The sequence below is a fragment of the Lynx rufus genome, unplaced genomic scaffold, assembly GCF_022079265.1.
Source record: "Lynx rufus isolate CCGP_SWC_20201006 ecotype Redwood Valley unplaced genomic scaffold, mLynRuf1.p SCAF_1, whole genome shotgun sequence".
Taxonomy (NCBI): Eukaryota; Metazoa; Chordata; class Mammalia; order Carnivora; family Felidae; genus Lynx; species Lynx rufus.
In genome coordinates this window covers 231,504,780-231,525,469 of record NW_025814823.1, presented here as the reverse complement: position 1 = coordinate 231,525,469, position 20,690 = coordinate 231,504,780, and the positions used below count along the sequence as shown (strand labels likewise).

The 20,690-nt window shown below is 52.3% G+C and overlaps 1 protein-coding gene across 1 annotated transcript in view; it reads left to right on the top strand.

Moving 5' to 3' along the window:
* Window positions 1-10,152: 10,152 nt before the first annotated feature.
* ANKRD33B (ankyrin repeat domain 33B) overlaps window positions 10,153-20,690 on the top strand; it is an 82,731-nt gene continuing 72,193 nt past the window's right edge. Inside the window, exon 1 of the mRNA XM_047094057.1 lies at window positions 10,153-10,506. Within this exon, the coding sequence (XP_046950013.1) occupies window positions 10,153-10,506 (354 nt within the window). The remainder of the gene's footprint in view (window positions 10,507-20,690) is intronic.

Below are 20,690 nucleotides of genomic sequence, written 5' to 3'. Positions count from 1 at the left end.
CGGTGACCGTGTTTCACCGCATAACTGGAGAAGGGCCTTAGGCGTGGAAGGGCTACTAGTTGTTGTGTTAAAGGAGGACTTGCTCAAAGAAGAAGGACCCAGGATGGGTCCACCAATGCCTCGGCTTTGTGGCACCTAGTGGCCCTGGGGCTTTGGAGAGTATGATGATCATATCCTTGCCTGTCGTCTTTACCCTCTTCACTTTTTAATCTTCCAGAATGACACCAGGTCTCAGGTGGCTGGTACTCTCCCGTGTTGCACCCTGCTTCTCCTGTGTGTTTTTCTGGAACCTGGTATAACCGGAGGCTAGTTAGAGCAGAGGAAGACGAGGGCTCAGACTTCAGGACAGTTAAACTGAAGAAACAATGTGCTTGTGTTCTAAAGAACAACGGTGATGCCAATCCCAACACTTACGTAATGCGTATTATGTGCCAGGCTCTGTTTTAAGCATTTTACATAAACTAGCTCATTTAATCCTCATTAACAAAACTGTGAGGAAGACACGATTACTATTGTCATCTTTATAGACAGAGAAAGTGCAGCACAAAGAGGTTGAACAGTAGCTGAAAGACTATTCTACTCGTCAAGGAAAGCTCACGTCTTTCTGAGAATTACGTTAATCATGTCCCCCAGAGAAGGCTGATCTTGAAGAATGGTGGGCATTCTGGTGAGCTAGTTGGGGACTGGGAGCTCCTGGCACATTCTTCATCTTCAATGTCATTCTTTGGGTTAAAATGTGCAACAGTAGATCTGAGGGGCACACTGGGTAGACATTCCAGTCAGTGATCTGGCCATTGGGAATTCGGGGGTAAACAATGATGTTAGTAATGGTTAATTAAGTTCCTGAGCCAACCAGAAATGTCTAAAACATGAGTAAGCCTAGAAAGGATCCCAGATTCCAGATCCTGAGGGGATTTGGAGCCTGGACAAGCCCCTCCTCGCTCCACTCGGTGGGGTGGGGGCAGAAATTCCCTTCTCAGAGGGGGGCTGGAAAGGGGTGGGTGCCCCTCCAGAGGGTTTTCCTTTGTAGAAGCAGGGCCTCCAGCTACAGGGATTAAGAGAATTTTGGGGGTGGGGAGAGTTGGGCTTTTGTTTATCTTTCCCTCCAGGCAGGTTCACTGAGTGCTAATGAATAAGAATAGCTAATATTAATCCAGTGTTTATTCAGTTAGTTTCCATGTTAAACCTCTTTGTAAAGTTTTCCTGTCTTCCCTCATCCTTAGAGAGGGATATTTAGTATTAGAGCGGTTAAATAAATTGCCCAAGCTAAAGAGAGTTTTAAGAAATTTATTGAAGTGTGGTCAACATTGGGAAGAATCGTAAGGGTATAGAATGATGAATCATCTGCAGTCATCTCTCAGGATTATGGATAGGACAGGACATTCCACATGCCCCAAACACCTCCCTGGCTCCTTTCCAATCACTGCCCCTCCTCCTCCCCAAAGGTAAACATTATTCAGATTTCTAGCAAAAGAGCTTAGTGTTCACAAAACAAAATCCAACCATTTGAAGACCTAACTGGTTTCATTAAGTGGTTCATGAATCCAGAGGCCTTCCGTGGAACAAGTAAAAGAGAGCTTTAGAAGTCCCGCAAAATGGAAGGTAGTCTGTGTTTTTTTGAAGTTTATTTATTTTGAGGTGGGGGAGGGACAGAGAGAGAGAGGGAGAGAGAGAGGGAATCCCAAGCAGGCTCCGCACAGTCAGCACGGAGCCCGATGCAGGGCTTGAACCCACGAACCATGAGATCATGACCTGAGCCGAAGTGGGGTGTCCAAATGACTGAGCCACACAGGCACCCCCAAATGGAAGGTTTTTATAGAAAGTTATTAGCAAAAGAATAGAAAGGAGAAAGGATTGGTTTAGGTAATATCACTTTACCTTAAGGGGGACTGCAGGGGTCTTATTATGCCAGATTATCTCATCTCCCTTGTGATGGGGGTGGGGGGTTGACCAATGGAGAAGACTCGGGTGACATATTCCTCATGGGTGCTGATCCGACGATTCCTAATTGACCCCATAAGACTGCATTTCAAGGGGAGGTTGAAACTACAAGGAGGCTAGGTATTAAGTCCGGATTTAGTGACTTGGCTTAAATGACACCACTTAGGGCCTGTGTGTGTGTGTGTGTGTGTGTGTGTGCGTTTAAACGTTAGTTTTGCCCTATGTTCAACTTCTTATAAATGGAACCATACACCGTGTGTTCTTTTGTGTTTGGCTTCCTTCGGTCAACATTCTGCTGGTGACATTTTTCCCTGTTGCCCAGTGGAGCCAAGGTCATGCATTTCCACGGCACTGTGATGCTCCACTCCACGATTGGAGCGCCGAATAGGCCACAGCAAATGGATCCAATCCCTTCTTGGCCAACATTTGTTTTCTCTTCTTCTAGTTCTCGCTTTCTCTTTCTCTCCTCCTTCTTCCTCCTCTTCCCCATGATGAATGAAGCTCCTGGGAGTGGCCCGGCCCACATCTTACTGGACACGCATATACATTTGTGCGAATGACTGAGTCGTAAGGCTGGTGCCAAGTGGGATCTCGAACCACACGTGTCAACTTTACCCCTAACAGTTGTGCCATATGCCAACATGTGCCACGGTCGGCGTCAGGCTGGGGATGTGGAGGCAAAGCCACAGACAGGCATCCTGGGGAGACACCTGATGTGGCAGTGGCAACTGACAGGGAATGGGGGGGAGTAGCAGAGCTAGGAGACCTGGAGGTGATGAGGAGAAGGATCTTGTCTCAGGGCTGATGCTGACGTCAATCAACTTGAGGTCAGAGAGGGGAGCCAACTCGTGGGAGAAAAATGTGCGCTCTGTCTGGCCCACCGGAGTCCCAAGATGCTGGAGGGACCTTCAGGTGGCGTTGTCTCAGGCGCAGTATGGCTGTGCTCCTGACGCTTCCCTCAGGAGCCCTTGGTGTGGGGCCAGCCTGGGAGGTGAGCTTGCCAGGGGAGGGTGGTCACAGAGTGAAGAGCCTGGTGGCCCCTGACACGGGAGGGTCAGGTGGTCTTCTATGACCAAGTGTGGTCAGGGGAAGACAAAGTGGTAAGTGTCTGGATAGCAAGAACCAAGAATGGGCCCAAGAACTGGCCAGTGGCTCTGAGCACCTCCCAGGGTGGGGGCCATACCCACTTTTTTAGGACCCTTCTCTTTTAGTAGGGTGGGCTGGAGTAGGGTACGTTGAGAGAACGCCTACAGCCGAGAGCCCTAGGAGTGCTGGTTCGGGGAAGAAAGAAACTCAGTTCGGTATGCGGTATTTTGGGGCTGATAGAGTTCAGAAATGGTGCCATTCCCCTGACGACCTGGAGAAGGGCCCAAGCACCTGGGGCTCAAAGAGCAGAGTCCGACATGGTGAGCGGTGACAGGCCGTTGGTAACAGAGAGCCAGAGAGTTAGGTGACGTCGAAAAAGCCGCCATGCTATGTCCTCCTAGGTATGTGTTGGGGGACACGATCCTGCCAGGGAGAATGGGGACCACCGGAGCCGCTTGGCCCTACGTGACAAGACAACAGTGACACGGGCAACCTCACTGCACCTCTCACCCGACACACGCACCCCGTTAGGTTTGAATGTGCTGGCACATCCCCTCAGCTGACCACCCCGTGTAAGGACTCCGGTCAAGCTGCTCCCCTCAACAGACGAAGCCTTTCAGCTTGCCTCCCCAAATTCAAGGACGTTGTCGCGGGCCTGCTCTCTGTGGGGACATCGTGCAACCCTCCCTCTGGAGTGACCCCCGGCCCCGGATGGTGGCTCTCGGGGACACTGACCGCCTATCTGGTGAGCACGTGGGCCGCCACTCGCGTCTCCTCCCCAAGTCTAGCGGCTGCTTCACAGAGGGGGACCAAGCTGGAGTGCTTTTCTATCCCTCCCATTAAATCAGCGCTAAACTTACAAACACTGTCGAGGATACCTGCTCGAGGGATGGGAATCTGTGCTAATAAGGAAGAAAGCAGAAGCCAGGTCTCAAAGGGGAGCCTCTCCCTGAAATGTCCTTGCAGTCCGGTGAGGGGGACCAGCTGCCACTGCAGGGAATGTGGGCATGAGTCACTGGTGGCGGGGGGGGGGGGAGGGGGGGGCGGGGAGGGCTCCGTGGAGGAAATCTATGATGAAATGTGCATATTGAGACATTGATTGTACATCTGCTTTGCTCAGTAAACCAGTTGTCTGAATAACTCCAGATTGGGGGGGAGCGGGGGAAGAATAGAACTTTGCGATTTTATCATCTTAAACTGGGGGGATATGTTTGGTCCAAGAATGGAATACCAGAGTGCTCTGGTGAACTCTGGAGGGAACTCAGTTCACTGTCCTTCAGCCTTGCCCCTCTCCCACTGCCTTCCCCTTCCTGGAGCCCTGGGGGCCGCGAGTAAGGGGCATCCCTGCTTCCCAGCTCTGCCTTGAGGAGCCGCGGGGACCACCCTGTGGGCAGCCAGAGGGAGTCCAGGCGACCCTGTCTGTGTCTCCTCTCGGGGGCCACAGTTCAGTCAGAGAGCCGTGTGGAGACGTTGACTTTGGGTCAGAGCTGGAAATGTCCATGAAGAAGCCTCCGCAGGTCCCCTGGGGAAGCAGGGGAGGGGAAGAAGCAGATGACAGACATTCAAACAGTAACAATGGCGACCGAGAGGGGAGACATCGTCCTCCCACTCTGTGGACTCAGAGTGCTTGGAGGCTTTTCCAAAAAAACATGTGACTTTTGTAATCTTCAAAAACACGTTTTTAGGGTGGCTCAGTCGGTTGAGCTTCTGAGTCTGGCTCTTGATTTCGGCTCGGGTCATGATCCCGGGGTCGTGGGATAGAGCTCCTTGTCGGGCTCCCGTGCTGAGCATGGAGTCTGCTTAAGATTCTCTCTCCTTCCTTCTCTCTCTCTCTCTCTCTCTCTGTCTAAAAAACAAACAAAAAAAGCCACATTTTTTAAACGAGTAACTGAAACACGAACACTGGGGCTTGGTGAAGATTTATCTTGCAGAAAGTTCGTTTGTGAAAGCACAGCAGGATGGGGGAGGCGGAGGGGGAGCAGAATCTGTTTTAAGATGCAGATCTGAAGCGGGTTGTTGATGGCCAAGGACAGGTGCCGCATGACATATGAGGACCCTGACAGGGAGGTATTAAGAGTCCCCAGGGAGGAGGGCGCCCGATCTGGCTGTGGGGGAGGGAGCCTCTTCACTGACAACTGAGAGGTGACAAAGGCCAGAGAGGCAGATGAGTGTCAGCGAAGGTGACTGTGAGTCCAGAGGAGATTGGTTTCATCTTCTGTGTGGAGCAGGAGGTGAGGGCTCTGAGGAGGGCGGTGGGTTGGGCTTGAGGGCAGTGAGGAAGGTCTGAGAAGGCCCCTCAGGTCAGGTTGTGGGTGTGAGCCCCACGTAGGACTCTGTGCTGACAGCATGGAACCCGCTTGGGATTCTCTCTCTCCCTCTCTTTCTGCCCCTCCACCGTTCCTTCTGTCTCTCACACACACACAAAATAAATAAATAAACGTAACAAAAATTCCTGATATTAATCTGGCTTTACGGGGAACCACAGAAGGTCAGAAGCTGGCACATTGCCCTGGACGTTGCTCAGGGTCCCAAGTCTCCCCACCCAGGTGGGAATCCCAAGTGCACTGTTTTTGTTTTTGTTTTTCTTTTTTAATTCCTGAAGAAACAGAGACTTGGAAGTACAAATGGCTAAAGAAAGTTCAGGTTCCTGTGCTCGATCGCGTATAAATCCAGAAGGTTCCCAGACACAGCTGGGGCTGGCCTAGCAGCCCTGCCTGCCCTCTCCTCTAACAAGGACCCATTGAGCATCACTCAAGACGGCGAGGTACCCGCTTAGCTGACGGACATCAAAAATACTAAGAGTTGATTTTGAATTTGGTGAACCCTCGGGTTTTAAGGAGGATAGTTCTGCAAAAATTACTTGAGAACGGGGCTGTAAGAGCTATTCCAGGGGTGTGAACAAAGAAGCAGTGATGGCAGAAGGGCAGGGGTGGGGGCTGCGGGGGGCATTTGCCCTGTACTTGGGGTGGGAGGCCAGCGGTCACGGAGAAGCCTTCTGTTGTGTAAGTTGCTTAACAGCTTTTGACATCAGATGTCACTCCTCGAATTGGCCTTCAGAATCATAACCTCGATCTTAAAAAAGAACCAACTTTATTCAGGTGAAGACCCAAGGCCTTTTGTCCTTGAGTCAACATGGCGTCCCTCGCTATGCCCCGTTACTGCTAATTCCTTGTCAAGAGCAGGAAAAAGGAAGAACTGGCATCAGGTGCCCTTCCACAAACATCTTCCACATATTTACCCTCCAAGGCAGAAATCCTCCCTAAAAGCAAACGAAGCTGTTAAATGGTTAGACCCACTCAGGTCACAGCGAGAGCGGGCTCTTGTGTCCGTCAGTTGAAAGGCGTTAGGGCCAAACAGGAGGTAATCTCTTCAATAAGGAGATCCAGAAATACACACAGAGACTCTTCTACTTCTAAGCAGCTCAGAAAGGTAAGCTGGTCTCGTCATTCTATAGATTGATTTCAGGATACTCTAGATTGCTTCCCTCCTTGTCATCAACCCAGGGAAATTTGCAAAAACTCCAGACCAAAGGATTCTGGTTTGCTTAAACTGTTTTCAAAAAACGAGTGACTGAAAGGTGTCCTGTCTCCCGTCACTTCTTCCTCTTCTCACACAGGCAGAGGGGAGCTTGCTGGAGCCCGCTGCTGACCTTAGAAGGCCACGTGCGTCTCCAAGCTCCGTCTGGAAGTTGCGTTCCGAGGGGAAGGCGGGAGCAAGAACAGGCAACTTCTCAGCCTTTTCGCGAAGCCAAGCCTGTGGGCTCCTCCACGGCCCCAGACCCACCCCGAGACCCCGTTTTCTTCCTTTGACACCAACCACAGGGACTGGCCTTATTCCCCTTTTCTTTTAACTGTGCCTGTCATTCAGTCCGGACCCCAAGAAAGCAAGACGCAGGCCAGCCCACGAAGCTCCCTCCCAAAGCCCAAAGCCCAAAGCCAAGCAAAGAAACGTTTTCATGTTAATGAGCTTTATTGCTACCGGGCCCGGGGAGGGGGAAGGGCAACAGGGTTAACAAAATTGATAAACACACTGCTTTTTCTTCTTTATTTGCGAGCATCTCTCTCGATTCTAGTGGGGAATCGTTTGTAACAGGCAGCAAAATTAATGCGTTCCCTATAATTAGTGTTTTTCTCCCATTTGGCTTAAAAAACCTTCCCCCCTCCCCCGAATTAATGTTATACCCACAGTATGCCTGAGTATATCCACAGTAATACACATTCAAAATGTAGAACCTTTGGCTTCCAATTCAGCAGTGGTGGAGTCATAACAAGAAGCCGGGTCTGGTATCAGAATCTGCTCTTTACCCCAAACCACAATGCCTTTCCTACGAGAAAATAAAAAATAAAAAACATTTTTCATTCCCCTCACATCGGCTAGCTCTCTGTGCCCACGGGGCAACATATTTGGAGAAGCAGATCTTTCAGAGCCGTTTATATCATCAAGACTTATGGTTATCTTAATTTTAATAACAGGGTAACTTCACAGTAATCGTGTGCTGAATTCCAGACGGACGTGCAAAGGTTTAAAACCACTCTCCCAGTCCATCCTCCCTCCAGCCCTGGTTCTGAACGGTGGGGTGGGCTTCGTCTTGGATCCGATACAGTTTCTCAAAATGTTGCTTTATAGTTATCCTGGGTGTGTTGGCAGCTTTCATAAGCTACTTTCTCCTTGCTCTGCAGATCTTGTACACGTAACGTGTAAGTGTTGACTTTATTAAAAATACATATGCCTCATTTTGTGTTCTTTTGGCGACACTGAGAATCCATTGTCTTTGTGGTGAAAGGGGTGCGTTTCTAAAAGGGTTTGAAAACGGTCAGCCCGGATTGGGAGTCTGGTCACTGGCAAATGGCCAGCTAGTTCTTACTTGGAGTAAACGGCTCCACAAATTTATCTTTCAAGGGAAAACCCCATCCCGGTGCTATTTGGATCCAAATTTCTAAGAAAGAAAAGGAGGAAGTGGTGAACTCTGAACACAGGGCCTAAGTTATGTTGCTCAGTAGTGGGGAGATGAGGGCCACGGGGCTGCCCGACTCCAGAAAAGGGTGCGTGGGTTCTGGGGCTCCATCCATCAGGGACCCCGCCGCAGCCCGCTAGAGTTCTTTCTTTGAAACCACACGCTGCCTTACAAGGTTGGGAGGGGAGGGCTAGCCAACTCAACCCTGACCTGGGATGGGGGTGGGAGGGCGGCATTTCAACTTGTAAATCCCCTGACTGTATTTGACGGGCCTCTGGAAACGCTACCACCACTGGCGACCCTGAAAAGGGGGAAATTCCCAGTGGGAATTTATGTAAATGTGGCCAGTTACAGAAAAAGGTGAGAAGCAAACCATGACTTGGGTATTTTTGACGTCGGAAAGAAAGTCCCGAGTACAGAAGGGAGCAGGGCACCTGAGTTCACTCTAGCTCAGGGAGTGCTCAGGCGTGGATGCGTCTTCGCCACAAGTCGCTGTCCGCCGCCCCCCCCCCCCCCCCGCACCCTCGTGAGCCCTGCGGACGCTGGGTTCTGAGCCGGCTCCGATGACACTGAAGGTCCGCGTGATCGCCACGGAGGGTCTCGCCCAGTGAGACAGGCTCACGAGGTCTCGCAGGTCAACCTGGCTCCGGCCCCACCGCGCACCCAGGGCATTTTTGACCGTGTTCCCTACTGAGCCCCTCCGCTCGCCCTCCCAAGCCAGGGGTCCTTAAGCTAGCCCCCCCCCCCCCCCCGTGGTTTCGTCTGCCTGGTCGCGTCCACCTTGGGGCCCCGGGGGCCTTGCCCGGGCCTGCCCCGGGTGGGCACGCTGTCAACAGCGGTGGAAAGGGAAAGGAGGGGGGGGCAGAGAGAGGCGTGGCTGTGCCCCTCGCGGGACCCGCATCGCCCCCACGACCCAAACGGTTTCCTCTGCCAAAGGGGCAACTCTTCCAACCCGGGCTCACCGCAGCGCCCTCCGCGCGCAGCCTCTTCGCGAGGCTGTGGCCCGCCGCACACCGTCTTCCCCGAGGTCGGGGGCTCCCCGCGGCAGACCTCCACCCCCAGGCCGGGGCGGCGGCGCCGGACCGGTCCGCGGCAGTCTCCCGCGGCCCCGCTCTCTGCGTTTGGCAGCCGGCCGCCGTGTCAGCGCCCGGTCGCGGCCTCACGCGGTTCTCTGTCTTCACTCCGCAGATCCAGGCGCGGTGACATTGGCTAGGAGTGGGGGAGGAGGGAAGCCTCACAGCCCCGGCCTGGAGCCCCCCCCCCCCCCGCCCCCCAGTTTCCACCAAGGCCCTGAGACGCCGCCCTAGGGTGGCTCTTTTAGGAGCAGCCTGCCAGCCACAGTGGGCCCGGGGGCTGCGCGACCGGGGGACTCTGCGGCCCCTCCCCTCCGGGAGCTCTCAGTTCAGGGGGGCGCGACCCGCCGGGCAGCCCCGGCCCCGCCGCCCGTGCACCCACTAGTCCTCCGCGCCCCGCGGCGACTCCCCGCTTTGAGCTCGGAGTGGAGTCGGCCCCCACCCCGAGCCCCGGCTCCCGGGGACGCGGAAAAGCGAGCTCAGTGGCTCCGACGCCGGGAAAGTTCCAACCCCGACCGGGAGGCCTGACGCCCCGGGCGGTGCCGGGCCACGGCGGGTGGGGGGGGGGGCGCGGGGGAGGGGTGTTGGAGGCTCCCGGGGCGGGAAGCAGGCTCGGCTCGCGGGGTCCCCCGGCCCCCACCCTCGCCCTCCTCCCCGGGGCCGCCGAAGGAGAGGGCGGGGCCGCTCGCCGCCCGAGGCGCCGGCGTCCGGGCTCCCGGGGCCTTGCTGCTAGTTGTCGGGCGCGTGCGTTTCCGCGCTCCGGCGCCGGGGAGCCCTCGCTGCGCTCCGAACTTTTGCCGGGCGCCGGGGCGGGGGACCCGGGGCGCGCGCCTCCGCCCGCGCGGCCGCCCCGCCCTCCTCCCCCCCGCGCGGTCCCCGCCCGCCGCGCCCGGAAAGCCCCCGCGGCTCCTCCCACCCCCGAGGGGCTTTTCTCCCGCCTGCGGCGACTTTAGTCTTCGAGCGCGGCCGCCGGGCGCTCGTTTCCGCCGGGCCGGGGCCCGCGGAGCACGGCTCTTCTGGGGCCGCGGGGGACGAGGGGCGGTGACCTCGGCGCACGCCCCGCGCCCCGGTCTCCCGGCCCGCGCCCCGGCCGCCGGCATGGTGTTGCTGGCCGGGCCCGGGCCGGAGGGCGGCGGGGCGCGCCGCGTGTCTCCGCAGCCGCCGTCCCCACCCCGGGACGCTCAGGCCGGGGAGGACCCTGCCGACTACGAGGAGTACGAGGACTTCTCGTGTCTGCCCGACACCCGCAGCATCGCCTCGGACGACTCCTTCTACCCTTTCGGAGGCGAGGAGGAATACGGCACCGCGAGCGCGGAGAGCGTCCCAGAGGGCGTCCCGGAGGAGGCGACCCTCCTGCGCGCCGCCTGCGCCAACGACGTGGGGCTGCTGAGGGCGCTGGTGCGGCGGGGGCCGAGCGCCGAGGAGGTGCAGGAGACCGACCGCAACGGCCGGGTAAGTTGGCTTCTCCGCAGGGTTCGGATCCCTCCCTGCCATTCCGCGCCACCCCGATCCCGGCTCTGCCCAGGCTCCCGCGGCGCCTCTGCCGCCGCCTAGAGCGCCTCTTCGTCGCTGTCTGGGCGTGCGGCGCGTGCGGCGCCGGGGGTGGCCTGCGCATCCCGGGCCGGGGTCACGGGCGGGGGCGGGGTGGGGGGCGCTGCCCGAGGTCACAGCGCCGCGGGAGACGCCGCTAATCTCGCGTCCTCGCCGCCTCCTGGTCGCTTCCCGCCCCCGGAGTCCTCCTGCCCTTGAATTGCCCCCCCACCCCCGCCCCCACCCCCACCCCCGGGGGCCCGCGCTCGGATCCAGGTTGGACACCTCTCGTCGGGGCTGTTCGACCTGGGCTCCCCCCGACCGCTACCCTTCCTCGCCTGCAAGGAAAACGGTTCTGCCCGGAGCCCCGCTGGCGCCCCTCGGTGACCTTGCCCTTTCCCTTCTACGCCCGAGCGCGGGCGGGCGCCTCCAGGCCCCAGGGATTCGGAGTTGCTTCCCGGAATGGCTGCCGCCCACCTCCCCCGCACCCAGCCCCCGGCCCTGCTGCCCCTGGTGACCCGCGTGGCGACCTGCGAGCGTGATCTGCATGGTCACCGTCAGGAGCCAGGGCCAGCCGGGGTCCCCGGAGGCAGGTTCTGGAAGGGCAATGGAGGGGCCGACACCCACCAAATAGGGCCGGCAGAGGTGGAGGTGGAGAGAGGCACGGGGTATCCATTAATCACGTCAAGACTCACAGATGGCAGGGCGCATCTAGAAACGGAAAGAAAAAGTTGGCTTTCGAAGACTTGAGAATGACTAGAACAACCCAACACACGGAGGGAAAAACCGCACAGCGACCACAGCGACCAAGTGCCCGTTAGCCTGTGCTGGGTGGACAGCGGCAGCTTCTCACCTGACTGTCACAGTCTCCAGGGGCGTCTGCAGCCTCAGCCTTGCACAACTCTGGAGTGCAGGTGCACCTGCTCCCCTGCCCTAGGTGACAGGCCGCGATTTTACTTGTGCGCTGTGACCCTGTGTCTTTGGCTTATCTCTGGAGCAGGGTGGTTTGTCTCTGCCTGTGTTTTGGGCTCGGCTCAGTCAAGTTGGGACCCGCTGGTGTCACTTTCTGCCACTTGGGCGGCTCACTTGACTAAGCGTGTGAAATGGCAGAAGGGACTGTGCTTGGTGTAGCCCTGAGCCCTCCGTGGCCTTGTGACTCAGGACAGTGCCTGTATCCCAGCTTCCCTCCCCTCTCTCTGGGAAGGTGCGTGGCTTCTGCACCTCTGCTTTGGCTATTACTCAGGTGAGTTTTCACACACAGATGTGTACAGGAGAACTCTCTTTCCTGAAGGAGGCATCAGGCCCTGCTTTTAAGGAAGCCCCACAGGGATCTGGAAGAACATGGTAGGGGGCCGGTAGGTCCTGTGTCCTGGGCAGCCTGGGGTCTCCAGTGGGCCCGGGTGGGCAGAGGCCCAGCCTGGCTTGTCCAGCCCCCACTTCGAGGCTCCCCTGGGCTCAGCTTTATTATGTTCCCTTCGGGGGCAAAAAATAAAAGTTTGGGAACGGCCGCCTTCAGGCCAACTGAACGATAAGCCGATGCCAGGGGAGTTGGGCCTGACCAACTGGGTTTCTGGGCTACTTTTGAAAGCCATTCCCTCAGCATAGCATCGGGGGAGGACAGTAGAGATGGACAGCGGAACAGGGTCCAGCCTCTCTGCCTTGGTTTCCTAGTTGTACCTCCTGGCGTGGTGAGTACGCGACCCCCTCAGGCACACGGCGCTCTGACATGGCCCTTGTTTATTTTTTTATTTATTAAAAAAGTTTTTTTTAACGTTTATTCATTTTTTTTAGAGACAGAGACAGAGCATGAATGGGGAGGGATAGAGAGAGAGGGACATATAGAACCCGAAGCAGGCTCCAGGCTCGGAGCTGTCAGCACAGAGCCCGATGTGGGGCTCGGACCCACGAACTGTGAGATCATGACCTGAGCTGAAGTCGGATGCTCAACCGACTGAGCCACCGACGCGCCCCTGACACGGCCCTTGTTTAGCATCTTGTCTGTTTCTCACCAGCCTCCTCCGGCACTTTTCTCTTCTGCCAGGCAAAGCTCTTTTTCTCTCGGCTTTTCCCCTTGATTACAGAGTCTCTGTTTGTTCCTCTGCATTGAGTCTCCTCCTCTCTGCTCCCCTCCAAATCAGGATGGAGAAACGGTACCCGTCTGACAGACTGCAAGACCCCCGGGCCCCTGTATCTTCTCATCAGGAGCAAGTCCTGCGTTAGGTGCTTTGGGGGAGGAGGGAGGCCAGAGCTTCCGTTCTTCCCAGTGGCTCCTGGATTCTGTTGATCAAACAGCCTCCCTCTTCCTGTGAAAACTGAGAATTAAGTGTTGTAAAGTGCACATACACGACCAGTGGCAAATGGGGTAGCAAGTCATTGCATAGCGTTTCTTACAGACGTATTTTGTGCCAGGCAGTGGTTAGGTCCCGTAGGAGACACGGAGAAAAATCAAACAGTGCTTGTCTTTACGAGGCCACCTTTTATTTGAGGAGAGAACCCAGAGAGTAATAGCTCCTGGTGCTTAGAGCCAGAGGCAGGGCCCCCGAAGGCAGTCTAAAGAGATGTGGGGCTAATGTGTCCGATGCAAGCAGCTTGGAGCATCCCAGGAGCCCAGGGGAGACTTGGGGGGAGTGGAGGGAAGATGTTCTGATCTGGCTGACCGAGCCAAGGGGGTGTTGGCAGGGGCAGTACGGTTGGTTGTGGGGTGGTACAGAGAGGGGGGGATGTAGGAGCCCGAGCTGGAGAGGCCAACCTGGGTCAGGTGGGAAGAGGCTGGCCCAGGGCAGCTGGCTAAGAAACAGGAGATTGGGAGGCCAGCTGTTTTCAGCATGACAGCGGTCAGCCTTGGGGCTGAGGTGTGCCTCTCCAGATGGCCGCATGACTCGCTCACCCACTGCCTTCAGGTTCTCATCTCAGGGGCACCTTCGTGGGGATCTAGCCAGCAGCCTCTGGAGCTGGGTAAGCACAGTCTAGGGGTTCAGGGATTGAGAGTGGTGACTTGAGAGAGCAGGTGACATCTGACTAAGATGTAGAGAAGATAGGTGGGGGAAAGCACACTGGGCAGCGGGCAAAGCAGGTGCAAAGGCCCTGAGGCATGAGCCCTTTGGGCCCGATCTACGAGCTTACCACAATGAGTGACAGTAAAAACCTTACAGAAAGCCCTAGAGAGAGGTTTGGGAGTAGAGGGGTAATTGCGCGAACAGCAGAACGCACAGCTCAGAGTTATTGCCCACAGCCAGGTTTCTAGAAGAGAAATGTCTGTAAAGGCTCTGAAAGGTTTTCTGGGTATACTTGTTGAGCTAATAATCTCCTGTTAGTTAAGAAGGGCGTGCTTCCTGAGCTGACAGACGTTTCATTTGGTTTGAGTAACCAAGGATCAGATGTGTCTTGTTTAAAAACGTGCTCTCTCCTGGCTCCTGAGATGGGTTTTATCTTGGATGTGGGTCAGCATACGGTTTTCTTCTAAAATATTTATTGCTCTGAAAGGATTGCATACTTTAATATGCAACACGTAAATATTTGTCAGATGATTCTCCAGTAACATTCAAACTGTGTTCTTGCTGTCATTTAGATTTATGGTGGTTTTGTTCCCTCTGACTTGGGGACACTGCAAGCTGCCATAATTCTCTTTCTTAATTCTTCTCTTCCACTTATTATCTCCCGAGTTCCACCTTTATGGCTGTGACAGCTCTGGAGACAGGACTGAAGCCAAAGGACGTGTTTGTGCTGCTTTCCTTGTTGCAGAACAGCACACTTTGCGTGTCAGATAGCTCTTGAACCAAATTAGACCCAATTATGCTAAATTGAAAATGTTGCACTCCCTTTTTTTATTGTTTATAAATTTTTTTTAATGTTTACTTATTTTTTTGAAAGACAGAGCGTGAGCAGGGGAGGGGCAGAGAGAGAGGGAGACACAGAGTCCGAAACAGGCTCCAGGCTCCGAGCTGTCAGCACAGAGCCCGACGCGGGGCTCGAACTCACGGACCACGAGATCGTGACCTGAGCCGAAGTTGGATGCTCAACTGACTGAGCCACCCAGGCGCCCCTGTTGCACTCCTTTCTTGCTGTAACTCTTCTCACATATGGTTAACTTCTGGGGACTCTCCAAAGGCCCCTCCGCCCCTTTGTCTCTTGTCTCTCGGTTCAGCAAAGCCACACCTCGGCACGGGCGAACTCTTCCTTCACTCGCGTTTTACACATTTGCAGCAGTGACAGGGCCTTTTATCTTGACACATCCGTAAGGAAAAATTGGGGTTCGATTTTTGTTTTTTGTTTGTTTTTCGAATGCAGCAGGGAGATTTACAAACTTTGGAATCACCTTTCCCCAAACTGAGACTCAGGTGGTTTGGAATTCACACCCAGCCCTTCGGCGGCTCCCAGGCCTCATGCACTGAATGTGCCGAGAGTGGCCTCGCGTTGATGAAAAGTGACTTCTGGCCTCTGTGGAGTTGAGGGCCGGCAGGCAGTCAAGCGCGAGAGCTTGTGGGCAGGGAGCTTGACTTTGCCGTTGGGGATGTATGTTAGTGTGTTATCGTAGATTCTGAAGTGTGGGGGAGGGGTGGGAAGGGAGAACAAGCAGATTAGACCGGAGCCCAAGGGGCGGGAGCAGAGAGGCGGTCAGCTGAAGCCGACACGTGCATGCGGCAGACGGGCCGACCGATTTGTGCTTCTTCCTCCCCAGGGACCATGCAGGGGTGGGGGCTTTGCTCTGGGCCCAGCATCAGTAGGGAGGTCCATGTGCTTTTCTGAATCTTTGCTTTTATTTTATTTTATTTTATTTTATTTTATTTTATTTTATTTTATTTTATTTTATTTTATTTTATTTTATTTTATTTTAATTTTAAGTTTATTTAGTTATTTTTAGAGAGAGAGAGGGAGAGAGGGAGAACACAAGCAGGGGAGGGGCAGAGAGAGAGGGAGAGAGATTCCCAAGCAGGCTCCACACCATCAGTGCAGAGCCCGCCGGGAGCTCAAACTCATGAACTGGGAGATCATGACCTGAGCCGAAATCGAGAGTCGGACGCTTAACTGACGGAGCCACCCAGGTGCCCCGTCTCTGATTTTTTTTTTTTTAAGTGTAATTTTTTAAGAACAGTTTTAGATTCACGGCAAAATTAAAGGGAAGGTACAGAGATTTCCCATCAACCTCCTGTCCCAGCACATGCATAGGCTCCCCCATCACCAACATCCGCAAGCAGAGTGTGTATTTGTTACAACTGATGAACCTGCATTGACCCATTAGGATCCCCCAAATCCATGGTTTACATTGGGGTTCATTCTTGGTGTTATACATTCTGTGGGTTTGGACGAATGTACCCATTATTATACCATTAAGAGTCTCCCATGTGTTTTTGATACAACTGTACCAGTTTTCCTTGGACACAAGAATGTGGAATAAGGAATAACTGTGACACCCCCAGGGCGTGTAGGACAGTAAACATTTTGCTAAGGACGGTCCAGCTCAGCTGATCTTGGCTGGACTTGAGACCAGCGGGAGTCTGCTGACGATGGCAGGACCAGGGAGGTCTTATCTGGGGTGACTCTGTCCGGTGGGTTTTCTCATCCTCCAGCAGGCTGGCCTGGGCTTGTTCTCCAGGGCAGGAGAGCGAAAAAGGATCAGCGTCCCTTCTGCTGAAGCAAGTCACAAGGCCAAGCCCTCTTGAGGGTGGATTTGCTTTTGTTTGTAAAAGATGTCATTCACTAACCCTGAGCATTTATTTGTTTATTTTAAACTTAGTTTTTTGAAGGAAAATTTCAGATAGACTCCCAAATAGAGGGTACTGAGAGCCTCTGCCTCCTAACCATCCAATATCAGTAAGCATCAGCTCCTGGGGCACCTGGTTGGTTAATTAACCAGGTTGGTTAATCTGACTCAGGATTTCAGCTCAGGTCACGATTTCACGGCTCATGAGTTCGAGCCCTGCATCAGGCTCTGCACTGTCAGTGGGATTTTCTCCCTCTCTCCTTTCTGTGCCCCACTCTTGCTAGCCCCACCCCTCTCAAAATAAATACACATAAAAAAAAAAGCATCAGTTCCCAAAGTCCTGTTTTAATTTAATTTTTCTGAGTTTTTTTTACCCATTGTTTTAGATTTTTGAAAAACTCTTTAATGTCTGACTTTATAGTATAAGCTAAATTCTCATATTTGCTTCTATATTTAATCTACTATAAAATGGTCTTTTATTTATTTATTTATTTTAAAAAATAATTTATTGTCAAGTTAGCTAACATACAGGGTGCTCTTGGCTTCGGGATTAAATTCCCATGATTCATCACTTACATACAACACCCAGTGCTCATCCCAACAAGTGCCCTCCTTAATGCCCATCACCCTTTTTCCTCTCTCCCCCCAACCCATCAACCCTCAGTTTTGTTCTCTGTATTTAAGTTTGTTACGGTTTGCCCCCCTCTCTATTTGAAACTAATTTTTTCCCTTTCCCTTCTTCCCCCATGGTCTTCTGTTAAGTTTCTCAAGTTCCACATATGAGTTAAAACATATCTGCCTGTCTCTGACTAATTTCACGTAGTATAATACTCTCCAGTTCCATCCACATTGCTGCAGATGGCAAGAGTTCATTCTTTCTCATCGCCAACTAGTATTCCATGGTATATAAAACCACATCTTCTGTATCCATTCATCAGTTGATGGACATTTGGGTTCTTTCCATACTTTGGCTATTGTTGAAGGCGCTGCTATAAACATTGGTGTGCATGTGGCCCTATGCATCAGCACTCCTGTATCCTTTGGGTAAATTCCTAGTAGTGCAATTGCTGGGTCGTAGCTTGGGTGAAGGTTTTAGAAATTTAGAAAGACCCTTGTCATGGGATTTTGGAACTGGAAGAGATTTTAGAGGTTATTTGTGCCCACCTTTTTGTAGTTGAAGAAAGTGAGGCTTAGGGGAGAAGGCATCTAGTACGTCAGGAGAGCCGGGTTCTAGAAGGACCCCAGGCTGCTCCCGCTGCTCCGTTGAGCCCCCCATGGGTCTCTCCACTGTGCCCTTGCCTCCTCTGGGTGTCCATGGGGAATGGGGTAGTGGTTGGGGTGATTTTGAACATCAGATTGCTTTTTCATCCTGTACTTGTAAGGGAAGACTAAGGCAGAGGCGTTCTAGAAATATGAAATAACGAGGTATACGAACTCCTGGAATACCATTTATTCGTCTGACATTTATATCAATATAATATGCAAGCTATTCAAAGCGATTTTGCATGAGAACTGCTATATATGGCTTTGAGATAGGAAACGCTCTAAGTATGTAACTAATTGTTTAAGTTGCTAAAATCCAAGCCGTCCTGTCAGATGTTTAGGTCAGTAACTCTAATGGTTATGGGATAATTCAGATTTTCTCTTCTTCCTGAGTCCGTTATGGAAATGGCTGTTTTTCTATGGAAGTCTCCTATTTTTTCTAAGTTTTGAAGGTCAATTGTCGGAAGTTTTTATAGAGTTTCCTTTTTAATGTTTGTTATAACTGTCTTCTAGCTGTTTTAGTATATTTTTAAATTTGTGCTGTTTCTCTTTTGTGATGAATATCATACAAAATATCCATCCAATTACTTCTTTTAGAGAGTCAACTTTTGCTCTTTGTTCTTTTTTTAAGTAGGGCTTCAGGCTCAGTGCAGAGCCCAGTGTGGGGTTTGAACTCACGACCCAGATATCAAGACCTGAGCTGAGATCAAGAATGGGATGCTTAACCAGTTGAGCCGTGCGGGCACCCCTCTGGATCTGTTTCCTCACTATGTCATCAGTTTCTGTCTGTAAAAATATTATTTCCTTCAGGTTTATTAAAGTAACAGTTTTGCTTTTCCTACAAATTGGATATACAGTATTTTCTTATTGTTCTAATTTACATTAGGATTTCTTTTCTTCTTCCTTATGTATTTTAGAGAGAGCGCATGGGGGAGGGGAAGAAGGAGAGGGAGAGAGAGAATCTTAAGCAGGCTCCATTTTCAGTGCAGAGTCCAATGTGGGGCTTGAACTCATGACCCTGGGATCATGACCTGAGCCCAAACCAAGAGTCAAATGCTCAACCGACTGAGCCACCCAGGTGCCCCTCTTCTTTTTCTGATCTAGAAGTTATTTAGGATTATGTTTAACATTTTTAAAATACATATTTTTAAGCTTTATTAAATGAATTTTTTAAGCCTGATTCAGAAAATATGGTCTTTTTATTTAATGTTTATTTGTTTATTTATTTTGGGAGAGAAAGAGAGAGTGCAAGCAGTGGAGGGGCAAAGAGAGAGGGAGAGAGAGAATCCCAAGCAGGCTCCAAGCTGTCAGCACAGCACATATAGACCATACTGAGAATATGGTCTATATGATACTTACTTGAAATTTCTTGAGACTAGCCTTACAGCCTATTGGGTCAGTTATTCTAAATGATAACCAAGTGATAGTCTATGATTTCTCCAAAGTGAGTAGTTCCATACATAAAATAATATGTAATTCCTTTTTTTAAAAAAAAATTTAATGTTTATTTTTGAGAGAGAGAGAAAGGGAGAGGGCCAGAGAGAGAGGGAGACACAGAATACAAAGCAGGCTCCTGGCTCTGAGCTGTCAGCACAGAGCCCAACGCAGGGCTCGAACTCGTGAACTGCAAGATCATGACCTGAGCTGGAGTCAGACACTTAACCAACTGAGCCACCCAGGCGCCCCTGTAATTCCTTTTAATTAAAAGAAATAAGAAGGTTGTAGAGAAGTTGTTAACATATGTGAACAAAGAAAGTATGTTTCATTCAAGACAATTGGGAAGTAATTTTTTTAGACAGGCTGGTGGAATGATGGTGTAGGTATGGGGTGTGTGTGTGTGTGTGTGTGTGTGTGTGTGTTCTTATGGAGTCAGATTTTATTTTTTTTTTCTTTTTTTTTTTTTTAAATTTTTTTTTTTTTTCAACGTTTATTTATTTTTGGGACAGAGAGAGACAGAGCATGAACGGGGGAGGGGCAGAGAGAGAGGGAGACACAGAATCGGAAACAGGCTCCAGGCTCTGAGCCATCAGCCCAGAGCCCGATGCGGGGCTCGAACTCACGGACCGCGAGATCGTGACCTGGCTGAAGTCGGACGCTTAACCGACTGCGCCACCCAGGCGCCCCTGGAGTCAGATTTTAAGATGAAGTAGGATGTTAAGAATCCTTGATGTTATTCGTTTTGTGTGTACATAAATGAGACTGTTTTCAAGTGATGTTCTTATAATTTTTTTTAATGTTGATTTATTTTTGAGAGAGACAGTGCGAGCAGGGGAGGGGCAGAGAGAGAGGGAGACACAGAATCCGAAGCAGGCTCCAGGATCTGAGCTGTCAGCACAGAGCCCGACGTGGGTCTCGAACTGATGAACCATGAGATCATGACCTGAGCCGAAGTCGGCCGCTCAACTGACTGAGCTACCCAGGCGCCCCTCAAGTGATGTTCTTAAGTTTGAAAGACAATTGAAGGTGAATTTTACTTATTTCTACCAAGTCAGAGATAGGAAATTACAGTAGACATGAAATCTCGAGTGACGGCTCAGTGGCAAAATTGGGTTGGAGTCGTGGGACTGAGAGCAATTTCAAAGTCACAAAAACAGATGTATGCTTCCCAAGGTGTATTCATGTCAGCTCTGAATAAGTTCAATCCGGAGTAGGCAAGTGATAGGATGTGGAGTCAAGCATTTCTCTCTTGCTTCTGTTTCTGGGATTTAACTGACTCCTGGATCAGATACAGCACCTGCCAAGCGAGGGCCATTCCAGCGGAGAGAGGCCAGGCGGGGGGTGTAGAGGCGAGCCCCTTGAAGAGGCAGGAGCAGGGTGTTACCATAAATTCAGGGTCGCACATTTCCTGAGACGACGGAAGGTGCAGGAAGTTGATTTAAACATAAAGGAAGGTGGGCAATTAGGCTGTGTAATTCCATTTGTGTAACATTCTTGAAATAATGCAGTTGTAGCAATGAAGACCAGCTTATGGGTTGCCGGGGCTAGGGTTTCTGAGAGAGGAGGAGTGAGGGCCTCCCTAACGGGGTGGCAGGCGGGGGCCTGTGGTGACGGCCAGGCCTGCATCTGGACTGTGGTGGTCTACACGTGGGTTGAAATGGCAGAGAATCACCCCACCCACCCCACAGCTGAGCAAGCTCTGTGG